The sequence below is a fragment of the Furipterus horrens genome, unplaced genomic scaffold (genome assembly GCF_987537825.1).
Source record: "Furipterus horrens unplaced genomic scaffold, mFurHor1.1.pri manual_scaffold_1, whole genome shotgun sequence".
NCBI classification, from domain to species: domain Eukaryota; kingdom Metazoa; phylum Chordata; class Mammalia; order Chiroptera; family Furipteridae; genus Furipterus; species Furipterus horrens.
This window is the reverse complement of record NW_028327171.1, coordinates 178,920,295-178,932,799: the sequence shown is the minus strand read 5'-3', so window position 1 is coordinate 178,932,799 and position 12,505 is coordinate 178,920,295. Positions and strand designations below refer to the sequence as shown.

The 12,505-nt window shown below is 35.6% G+C and overlaps 1 protein-coding gene across 2 annotated transcripts in view; it reads right to left on the bottom strand.

Annotated features, from left to right (window-relative positions):
* The window catches only part of ITGAV (integrin subunit alpha V), an 80,900-nt gene that overhangs the window by 14,403 nt on the left and 53,992 nt on the right, over positions 1 to 12,505 (bottom strand). For both annotated transcript variants that reach the window (XM_090281477.1, XM_090281483.1), the window contains exons 18-21: positions 9,155 to 9,292; positions 2,476 to 2,543; positions 1,666 to 1,813; positions 1,041 to 1,133 (exon numbers count right to left, since the gene is read on the bottom strand). In XM_090281477.1, the coding sequence (XP_090137603.1) occupies positions 1,041 to 1,133; positions 1,666 to 1,813; positions 2,476 to 2,543; positions 9,155 to 9,292 (447 nt within the window). The remainder of the gene's footprint in view (positions 1 to 1,040; positions 1,134 to 1,665; positions 1,814 to 2,475; positions 2,544 to 9,154; positions 9,293 to 12,505) is intronic.

Here is a 12,505-nt window from a genome sequence, read left to right as displayed (position 1 = left end):
TAACGCTGTATAAATTTAAGGTATGGAACATGATTTAATACATTTATAAACTGTAATATGATGGGCATTGTAGTGATAGCACCTCTACATGTCTTATTCTTTTCTGTGGTTGGAATAATTAAGATCTAGTCTCTCAGCAAGTTTGAGGATTAAAATACAATATTATTACCTATATTCACAGTACTCTGCATTAGATCTCTTGGGCTTATTTACTACTAGTTGTAAGTTTGTATTCTTTAACCACATTTACTAGGAGAGATGTTTTTTAAGAGTAAATATAGGATATTTAGCCCCATATTATCACAGCTCTTCCAATTACCAATATCTATGTCTACTGAAAAAAAGTAAGACAAAATAGACTGCCATTTTTCCTTGACACTAGAAATTCTACAAAGTATATAGGGTGGCTCAAAAGTTAGGTTTACAGTTTTGAGCACCCAAAACACTGAGTTTATCCTCATATTATTTATTAATTATTGTATTTCCCATACAAACAACTATAAACCTACTTTTGCTCCACCCTGTACTTTGTTTACTTTTTAGAGAATTGGGGAAGTGACCCAGTGAGTGTTTATCTCAAGCTCCTGGGCTAACTTCTCCACTACCTGAAGAGAAGCCTGATTCAACCACAGTGCTCCGTGATCCTGTCTGGGACAATCATAAGGTTTCAAGGTTTTAATGAAAAATTCTATCTCACCTAAAAATGACAGTCTTGGTATTTGTGAGAGTAGCTTTGAGGATTCATCAAAGCATTAGTTTAAAATATCAAAGTTACAACTTTAGTCCTTAAACCATGTTTTCATCCATTTTCCAAAATGAAGGGACCAATTTACTGAATACAGTATAACAGCACAACCTATTATTTTAGTGTTTTAGTCAAAACTAAACAAAATGCTGCTAATCATTTCACTCTAAATTAAAGCCAATTTAAAGATACTATTTTGAAGTGTTTATTTAAAAAATTACATGGACAAACCCAGAGAAAAATGTGCTACTTTCTTTAGAAGATTAAAAAAATCCATTTAATTAAAATGTCTTACTTGAGTTCCAGCCTTCATTGGGTTTCCAAGGTCACATACCACCTGGCGGGTTTGGTTTTCTGTCTTAAATGCACAGGAAAGTCTTGCTAAGGCCTTTGACAGACAAAAAGGATTAAAAGGAAAATAAATTAATGACCAAAAAAAAAAAAAAAAAAAAAAAAACAGAGGCCAAAAGACTAAAAGGTTCTTAGACAATGTCATGCAGTTGGATATTTAAGTTTCTTGCTTTACAAAGCAAATACTTCTGTTTAAGCAAATGGTGGGGTGAGGTAAGGTAGAAGCCAGAATTGTGTACAACTGCCACATAAAAATGTAAAAGTATTTCTGAAAGATCCCTCGAGGACTTAGATACCTATTACCTCTGACAAATAATTTGATGGACAGGCTTAGACACTTTATCTGTCTGACCTTGTTTCAGGCACTTAGCTAGCAATTTTATAAATGTCATTACCAATGCATTATCCAAAGTATTAGGCTTGAAAGGGATTATGTAAGATAGACACTCTATTGTCTAGAATTCAGCCTTAGGTGGAAAGGAGAAGTTTGTTCTAAATAGGGGAATAGTTCATTAATGTTAATGAGACCTGTAAGTGCATTTCGATTTTTAAAGAGGCAGTTTGCTTACTTCACTGTTGCGGACAACCCCGATGAAATCAGCCTGAGGAGGGATCGAGACGATAAGCTCAGCTTCATAGGCACCTTCTCCTTGGTTTTGAGCCTTAACAATCAATGTCAGAGGGTTGTCATCCCCAACATAGATCTTCTTTTGATCTCTACAAGTTAATACAAGCCTAGTCAATGAAAAAAAGGACTGCATGGGGATAGCATGACTGTTCAAAGAAACAAGAGATAAATACAGACAGCACTGAAATGTTCAATAGCATCTCAAGATACTTTAAGGCGACTTCACAGCGCAATAGAGAACTGGAAATAGCACACTGGGTGCAAATCCAATGCTTCTCTAAGTAAAAGAAAATCCTGATGCCACTAGTATGTCACTATTATTCACATCTATTACTGAAGTAATTTTATATTTCTTTGTGTATACTAATTCTTTGACATTTTCCAAAAAAGACTGAATCATCTGTCATGATTCCCACACAATTCTTTACAGTTTTTGTAATATGTAAATGATAATCAGATTCCTCTAGTAAGGAATATATCAATAATGAAATGTATCTTTAAGAGGATATAATGTTACTTTGAAACACTACTCAGTGAAGAATGGGAACAGGTCTGTCAACCTACACAACTAGTGAAAAAACAGTATGTATTTTTTTAAAGCTCAATATTGATAGTTTTACTATTATAAAAAATGATGCATTATATTCTAGTATAACTAATTCTCTTAAAATATAGTATTATTTTCAGTAAAAAATAAGCTCTTCCATATAAATTTCATATTAAATTGCTTGTTATTTGGAGCAAACCTTACCTATCTACAGAAACTTCCAGTTTAGGTTTACAGACATTGTCTTCACCACAGTCAAGAAGAATATGGGCCTAGGAAAGAAAAGCAACTTAGTTTTCCTACATGAAAAAGTATCAATACATGTCACACATTCAGTGTATATCAAAATACACGTGATGCATGTGAACATACATATGCACAAATGCATATATTTATATAAATTCATCAACATATTTGCAGACCTAAAAGGAAAAGGAATCACAGCTGCTTACTTTTAAACAGGTCTGTCAACAGTCAAGAATGATAAGAAAAAGATTCAGGGGACAGAACAGAATTGGTTGGAACCTTTTAGTTCTATCTCAAAGTAAGCTGTTATGATTATGGAATGAAGTGTCATGTAGAAGAGAAAGTAACAGTCAAGAAATGAGGGGTCAGCTGCTGCTGGCTAAGTTGTGTGATCCTGGGCAACATAAACTCCCTTCTAGAGTTTCTCGTGACAGACTATGCCTCCGCCAATATTGTGGAAATAGGGCTGCAGAGTTTAAAAGAATAAGGAGTTGTGGATATATGGCAATTCAGATAGGCAAATGAAAGGGAACAGAAACCGGGCAAAATGAATGCAGCACAGGCATGGCCACATGGAAAGAAATGAAGGAAAAAGATCTAGACTCGTTAAAGTTAGCCTATCCAGGAGAGTTGAAGTAAGCAAAAACCTGAATTTCTCCTCTCAATCTGGTCATCAGAGTATGCCAGTTAAGCAGTATGGAAAACCCAAAAGAGAGAAATAGTGGGAGGAAAAAGATGATAATGAGGATTTTAAAGAAGGAATATAAAAATTAAGAAAAGAGGGGAAAAAAATGAAGCCATTTTTTGTCTATTGTTAACATCCAAAGGGCTTCAGGTCCAAAGGCAGACAGAAAGAACAAGATTCAAAGGGGAAAAATAATGAAAGGATTCCTTGAAAAAGAGAAAAAAAAGAAAAAAAAAGATGACCGTATGCTTTCAAGTCACTACAAGGGATATGCAGCTACCCAGAACAAAATTATATGATAGGCAACCTAAATGTAAATTTAATTGGGGATGAAACCCAATAATACGAGGTCTGTCCAGAAGGTGTCCCGCCATGTAATATGAAAAATAGAGACATTCATTGAAGAAGATACAAGAAACACTGTCCACAGGACAATGATGCCTGAGTCCCCTTCAAAGTCAGCACCTTGAGACCTCACCCAGTTCTCCCAATTGTCATCAGCTGCCCTGTCATATTTTCCTAATCTCATCAGTGGTCTAAAATCTCTTCCCTTTCAAAGCTGATTTTAGTTTTGGGAAAAGCCAGAAATTACAGGGTACCAAATCTGGGCTGTAGGGAGGTTGAGTCACCTGGGGGATTTGATGTTTCACCAAAAAACTTCTGCACAAGACGTGATGTATGAGCAGGTGCGTTGTCATGAAGAAATTGCCACTCACCAATTACCAAATTACCAATAGCTGCAGCCTTCTGAACCATCTGAATAGTTTCCATGGAGGAATGTTAAGACTTCACACAAAATCTGATGCTGATTCATTGCTCTATTTGCTCAGTCATTTTGAATGTGACAGCCACACAGTACACACGCTCACTCAATGGCATCTACTACCCCCACTGACTAGTACGTGAAGTCGTCATCGTTCACACATGTGCATTGCAGTCCACTCTCCTTGGCTGCCAGGTTACATCAATGTTGCACAAGCAGTTCTTGTTATATTAACAATGGCTGAACATTTTCCAGACAGACCCCATATATGTAAAGTAATTCAATAACCTAGACGTAAGCAGTTTCTGTGCATTCCAAGGAGGGGGGCGAGGGGCAGGACCGTTAGAAGAACTTTGTGGGGATTCTATAAGTCACACCAAATACAATCGCTGCTAAATTAGTTCAGAAATAAAGTGTGGATTTTGCAGATCATAAATTAAATAGTGATATGGTATATATTAAGAACCTCAGAATTATGAGTATCAAGTCTGGAATAAGAAATATGTATAAAATATTAATAAACTGTGGTACAGGGAAATTGGCCAACTATTACTCTACACTGAAGAAAAAGGACTTAGCTTCCACTGATGTGACTAAAGTATTAAAATATGCTAAGAGAAAAGAAAGCTTCAGAAATGGAAAAGCATAGAGCAATGTCTTCCATTTATAGAGACCCAAATCTCTACAGTCACATACTTAACATCTTGCAGAGAGTAAGAACTTAATACACACTTGAATAACTATATGAAGGGTGCAAGAAAAAAGCTAATCTCTCTGTAGAAAGCACTAAACCTCTAACTCCAAAATATTAGGATGCAGAAAAGTGAAACTCCAGAGCTACCTTGTCTAATACAATAGCCCCTAGTGAGTCACAGTTGGTTTTTGAGCATTTGAAATGTGTCTAGTGTGACTGAGAAATTTACTTTTAAATTTTATTTAATTTTAACTGATTTAAATTTAAATTAAGAAACTGATAGTTTTTGTTACTAAAAATCTTTTAGTATATTTAGAACAACTTGGGTATGTGAATCTACTTTTTCAACTGCAAATTACATGAGTTCTAAATACAGAAAAAGTGTTTGTGATGAAGATTTAGCATTTGAATTTAGGTGTGTGTGTAATATGTGTGTAATACACTCTGGACTTTGAAGAAAGTAAAAAAAAAAAAAAGAATAAAATATTTCACTGATAATCATTAAATTGATTACATATTCAAATGATTTTATTTTGGACATTTGTCATGGACTGTTTTGTGTTCCCCCAAATTCATATGCTGAAGTTCAGAATGTGACTTATATTATGATATATGGTCTTTAAAGAGGTAATTAAGTTAAAAATCACATCACTGGGGTGGGACACAGACACAGAAGGGGGACAACCATGTGAAGACACAGGGAAAATGTGGCCATCTTCAAGCCAAGGAGAGGGGCTTGGAAGAAACCAAGCTGTCAACACCTTGATCTTGGACTTCAGGTCTCCACAACTGTGAGAAAATAAATTTCTATTTTTTAAGCCATCCATTCTGTAGCCCTTTTTTATGATAATCCTAGCAAACTAATACAGATATATCATTAATATTAATTTTGCCTATTTTCTACTTTTTAAAAAAAGGTTGCTGAGCAAATTTAAAATTACAAATGTGGCTCATGTTATCTTTCTATTGGACATCAGTACTCTACAGAGTACAATAAACAAGTTTGTAACATGACGAGTGAAACAAAGGACCCATTTTCAAAAGAAGTAAATAATAAGAATGAGAGGGTGGGTAATTAACATAGAAATGAAAGTAAATAATAAAGATCCAAATACAGAAGGAAAAGGGCTTAAATGTAAATAATGCTATTGTTGAAACAAACGAAGGACACAAAGGAAACAAAAACATGATGAAGAATAAGAGCAAGGGAATGAAAACAGGAAGCCAAATACTACTGAAGTTTGTATTTCTCTCAGAGGATTTAGAAAGTTAGCCTACTTACTCCATTACCTGGCTGCAAAACTATATTGGTATTAAAGAGATTGTTGATCCGGTAAGTTAATCAAATGTAATGTTAACGCTAATAAATGATTTTCAAAAAAATTCTAAAACTCTGAAAAGAAAATAATTATGATCCCAAGTCAAAACTCATAATGTAAAACTACAAGTGGCAATTAACTTTTAAAAAAGTATAAAACTGAATAACTCTAAGAGGCTCAGATATTCATTATTAAATTATTAATTAAGATATTGTGGATCCACTAAAAATAAAAAATATAAAGAATATGAACTCACAACTGTGTTTAAAAGTTTTATATATTTGCAACAATGTGGATGGAACTAGAGAGAATTATGCTTAGCGAAATAAGCCAGGCAACAAAAGAAAAATACCTTAGTTCCCATTACAGGAAACTAATGAACAACACAAACAAATGAGCAAAATTGAACCAGATGTAAGTAAACAAGGAGTAAACTAACAGTGACAAGGGGGGAGGCGGGAGGGAGAGAAGGGGGTAAGAAGGGGAAGGGTCTAGTCAAAGAACATGTATAAATAACCCACGAACATGGACAACTGAGTGGGGACTAAATGTTGGAGAAGGAGGGGACAGGGTGCAAGGAAGCAAGGAAGCAAGAGGGGGAAAAAAAGTGGGACAACTGTAATGGAAAAACAAACAAAAAATTTTTAGTGGGGGAAAAATGAAAATATGAAGAATGGTAAAGGCCAGTTCAGTGAATATTAGAAGGACAAGGATTTTCCTTCACACTGTATATTTTTCTCCCTCTCTGATCCCTCCAGAGTTTGGCATTCTAAAGAAGTAAGTAATGACATAAGTTTCTTTGCATAAAACTAATAAGACCAGTTGTTAATAGAGGTGTTTTTTTCTTGACCAAGACTTTGACTGGAATATCATGCCTAAAGGAGACATGCTTGGGCTCTGGTTGTTACCAAAAAGCCCTGAGGAACTGGGAATGACTTTCAAAGGTAATAAAAGCCCACGAGATAAAAGGCCTGGTACCGTGGTTGGTTGTGCGGTCCACAGCAATCTTTCCAGGGAAGGAATAAAGGTTGTTTTCCTGAAAGATGGCTAGAAGGGACCTTAAGGCACAATGGAAAACCAGAAGGATTTGGAAAAGACAGGTGTGTACAGGCAAGGCTGAATGCCAGGTATGTGGCTCAGCTTCTGTGCCCTGAAGGGCAGACTGAAGGTCACCCTAAATGTTCCTTGCATAAGTTCCAGCAAAGCAGAACTAAAGATCATAAGTGATCATGAGTGATCATTTGCTGCTCTTGCTGTTTATGCAAATGAACAGGATAAATTAAAAATGGACTTAATGCAGTCCCTTTAATGACAAGGAGGGTGATCTTAGGGAGAAAAATCATTATTCAAGGAAAATCACAATGATCAGTTGTAGACTATAAAGTAGTGCAGCTCACTGTCTTTAAAGTTTCTTTTCATTTAAAATATGTTTTCACTTGAAAGTTAAACTATGTCTGTGGTATCATCAAAGATATTTAATTTACAGCCAAGAAGATTGTCAAATGCCTTGCAACTGGGTGTCTTTCCAATAAGACAGTTTTACAGATTTAGAGACTTGTTTGTGGGTTATGTTACATAAATTAACATGTGTTTTCTGTTTTCAAAGGGCATAAGCCTATGATCTTATTACCTGAGTGATTATCCGTACATTTAGGCCTCACTTAATCCTGTCTGCATTGCTGCCTCCTGAGACTCAACGGTTTGGCTGAACTAAGTGGCTGGGTTGGTGAAGAATGGGGTGGTCTGTGGACTTCACTTTAAAACTGGTTCCTCTTTTCTATCCTAATGGCTTGGACTGAAAGGGCCCAAAAATCTGTGAGGGGGGAAACCTAAAATATTTCCCTCAGTCCAAACTAAGTATAATGGGCAAAAGGGTTTTGGACAGGTGAGATGTACCTGGCATACCTTCCTCCAAAGAAGCCCTTCTTTTCCCTAATGTGGGACATTGAAACATTAAGACCTGTCTTTTGTCATCTAGTGGTTACGGATTGAATGATGTCCTTTAACCCTGTTGCCCCCAGAATACAACAAGGATGCCAGCCTGTTAAACCAAGCACGCCGTTGTCCAGAGACAGCCAACCAACCTGGAGTCTGCACGATCCTTCCCCTTGTGGGAAGGCCATCCTCCCCTCTACACCCCCACTCTTATTAGGGATTTCTTGACCCAGGGGTAGGTAGGTTCGCCCATTGTTCTTTATAAGATTATAAAGGGTCTTAATATCTGAGAGGGAGGGATTGTTATTTTTTATTGTTAAAATAATTAATTAATCATATATTTATTTAAAAAAAGAAGAATATATGAAAGGGTGAAGAGGAGAGCTTGTATGTACAAACCATGGGCATGGATTTGGTGGGGGATTGCTGGGGGAGGGGGATGCTGGGTGGAGGGGAGCAAAGGGGAAAAAAATTGGAATTATTGTAACAATATAACCAATAAAATATAATTTAAAAATAAAAAATAAAAAGTTTTATATAAATGGTTTATAGAAAGTGGCACATATATCCTGATTTGCAAAATAAAATACATTGTTAAAATATACAAATCATGAAAGACTTTAAAATGTATTTTAATTTGCCGTAAGCTCTACCAAATATAGTTTTCTTAAATCACACACACACAGTGTTAAAGAAATCGCAACTAAAAGTTAACATAATGCATCCTGTAAGAGAAAAAATATTAATCCAAAAATATGAACATGTAATAAAAGAGAGGAATAGGAAATACGATCACAATATTTGAATACATGTGTTATATAAAATTTTCTAAAAGTACAGTATTTATAAAATTTTATTGCTTTATTTGGTTTTATGAAAATAATTTATGTACTATACATGTATATGTATTTTTTACAATTAAAATGTAATTCAAAGATAAGACAGATATAAAACCTGTTTAGCAAAATAAAAAACACTAAAATACTACATACGTAAATTGGCATTTTGTTGTTTTCCTTGAATTATTTAATTGTTTCACGTGACCCCATCTTTCCATATCACTAACATCTAAGTGGCTTTAAATATCTCTAACCTGAAAGTCCAGATTCCTTCCCTACTGACTTCTTTGACTAAAATCCCAACATTATAAAAGTAATCCCTTATGTATTTTAAAATACAAATTGCAACACTGTAAAAAAATTAAAGTATAACATTAGTGATAAATTGAGATAGTACAGTACCTGTCGACTGACATTGGCAGGAGTGAACTGGTTAAGAATGGGTTGCAAGCCTGTTGCATCTGCTGCGGTTCTATAATCCAACCGATACTCCATAAAAATAGTAATTGGAGTGAGTTTGTCTCTAAATTCAGATTCATCCTAGAAATGAAAAAGCTTCAAATTAATGATGACATCACCTACGACCTCAAACTATCTGGAGAAACAGCTGTATTATTCATCTGGATCCAATACTACCAAAACCCTCTGTAGTAAAACTACTTATAGAAGAATAGAGTATCCAAAAAGATTATCATTATTCATTGAGAACACTTAATCAAGTTGTTTTATAATGTAATATTTGATTCACACAAAAATATAGGAGGCATGTTAATAAAATGAGCACTCAAATGCATGCTGTTTTATAACTGGAACATTACTGATACAATTTAAGTTACCCATGTGCTCCTGTTTCCATCCCTCTGTCTTCCTTCTCTGACATAACCACTATCTGAATTTTAGGTTCGTAGTTCTCTTGCTTGTTTTCAGCAGTTTATTATAGTGTATGTCTCTAAAAAATGTGTCCATTACTTTGCTTTTCCTGTTTACTTAACAATGAGGTCATATATACTCGTTTGTGATTTCCTTTCTTCTGTTCAATACTCATTAAGATTCATCCATGCTGTAGCATGTAGCTGAGGTTAAGTTTTACCATTGAGTGACATTTCACCACATAATAAATCCAAAATTTATTTGATCATTTGCCTTCAAAGGCTACTTGATTGTTGAGCGCTCTTTGTTTTTGCTATAACACATAAAAAAATGTTCTGATGATTCTTCTTCTACACAAGGATAAGCAGTTTGTCAGCTCTATACCATATTACTTTTCAAAGTCTTCAAAACAAGTTGCACTACCATCAGCAATGTGTAAGAATTCTCATCAATTCACAGCTTCACGAATTGACAGGTATTGGCAGATTTTGTTTGAAGGCAAGCTGGTATTTCTTCGTAATTGTAAGTGGAGGTATTTGTCCTGTTTAAATCATGAATAGTTATTTAATTAAAAGCTTTTTCTACACTTAAGATGATGTTTTTTCTTATGAATTAAGTTACACTGGTATTTTTGATGTTAACCCCTCTAGAATAAATTAAAGTTGGTATATTTATCTTTTTAACAAACTGCTTGAATTTAATTAGCTTAGTAATTTTGCATCTATGTCTTTGTTAAGACTGGCATCATTTTGTTCCCTATTTTATCTGTAGTTTTCAATGCCTAATTTTGTAGGCATTGAAACTTCATTTTTTTTCCTTTAATCTTTCAATTCAGTTAAATGTCATTTAAGTCTATGCATTTACCTTTACATTCTGGTAAACTGTGACATGTCACACTTTTTTTTCTTTCCTTTTAAAAAATATACATTGAATTTAATGGGGTGACATTAGTTAATAAATGTGTAAGTTTCAGGTGTACAATTTGATAATAACCTCAATTCATCACCCCAAGTCAAGTCTTCCGTCATCATTTATCCCGCCCCCCACTTTATCCTCTTCCACCTCCCCCACCCCCTTTCCCTCTGGTAATCACCATACTATTATCTGTGTCTATGAGGATTTTTCTTAATATCTTCATCTTTTTCAAGCACCTCATCCTCTCCTTTCTGACAGCTGCCAGTCTGTTCTCTGTATCTATGAGCCTGTTTCAATTTTGTTATTTTGTTTATTAGATTCCAAATTATGAGTCATATGCTATTTGTCTCTCTTTGACTGGCTCATTTTACTTAGCATAATTCTCTCCAGATGCATCCACACTGTCCCAAAAGGTGTGATTTCTTTCTTTTTAACAGTCATGTAGTATTCCAAGGTATGAATGTACCACAGCTTTCTCATCCACCCACCTACAGATGAGCACATGGGTTATTCCAATCTTAGCTATTGTAAATAATGCTGCAATGAACATAGGGGTGCACATATTCTTTTGAATTAGTGTTTCTGGTTTCTTTGCATAAATTCCCAAAAGCAGAATCACTGGGTCATAAGCAGTTCCATTTTTAGTTTTTTGAGGTAACTCCATACTGCTTTCCACAGTGGCTGCACTAGTCTACATTCCCACCAACAGTGCACTCGGGTTCCCTTTTCTCCACAACCTCACCAACACTTGTTGTTTACAGATTTATTGATGACAGCCATTTTGACAGCTGTGAGGTGATATCTCTTTGTGGTTCCAATTAGCATTTCTCTGATGATTAGTGACATTGAGCATCTTTTCATGTCTATTAGCCATCTATAAGTCCTCTTTGAAGAAATACTATTCAGGTCTTTTGCCCATTTTTTAATTGGATTGTTTCTGGTGTTGAGTTGTGTAAGTTCTTTATAAGTTTTGGATATTAACCCCTTACCAGATATATCATTAGCAAATATGTTCTCTTATTCAGTGGGTTGTCCTTTCATTTTGTTGATGGTTTCCTTTGCTGTGCAAAAACTTCTTAGTTTGATGTAGTGCCATTTGTTTATTTTTTTCTTGTTTCCCTTGCTTGAGGAGATATATCAAATATATATATATATATATATATATACACACACACACACACATATATGTGTGTGTCAGAGAAGGAAAACTCTGATTCCAGAAACCTCTGCTGCCTTGCGGCATACCTCTTCAGGGGAAAGGCTAAGGGAGTAAACCCCGACAGAAAATCCGGAGCCGGAGTCCCTAAGGCAGTTTGACGTTGTAGTCAACACCAGCAACTCCTGCGGCGCACCTGAAGCCAAGCTGTATTGACTCCGTCTTTCCCTTGGATCCTTCAGCTGCGAAGAGAGGGGGGGTCGGCTGCATGGGCAACAGCAGACCCTCCATATCACCCTGCCCAGGCTCTGTAGCTTCAGCTCCACTGGAGAGGACACTCCAGCGTCATCGCAAGATGTCGATTCAACACGGGAGGAGACAGATACCGTGTCACTCCCGAGTTGGACTGCACAGCCATTCTCGGCGGTGCAGATAGACTCTTAAGAAGCTACACCATCGTCTCTCGAGACGGACGGCTGCCGACGATATGTGTGTGTGTATATATATACATATATGTATATTTTGCTACATGTTCTAAATTGTACTGCCTATATTTTCTTCTAGGATTTTTATGGTTTCGAGTCTAACTTTTAAGTCTTTAATCCATTTTGAGTTTATTCTTGTGTATGGTGTAAGAAGGTGGTCTAGTTTCATTTTCCTGCAAGTATTTGTCCAATTTTCCCCAAAGCATATATTGAGCAGACTGTCTTTACTCCATTATATGTTTTAGGCCTTTTGTCAAATATTGAAAGAATAAAAACGCATAAGTTCATTTCTGGGACCTTTATTCTGTTCCATTGATCTATGTGTCT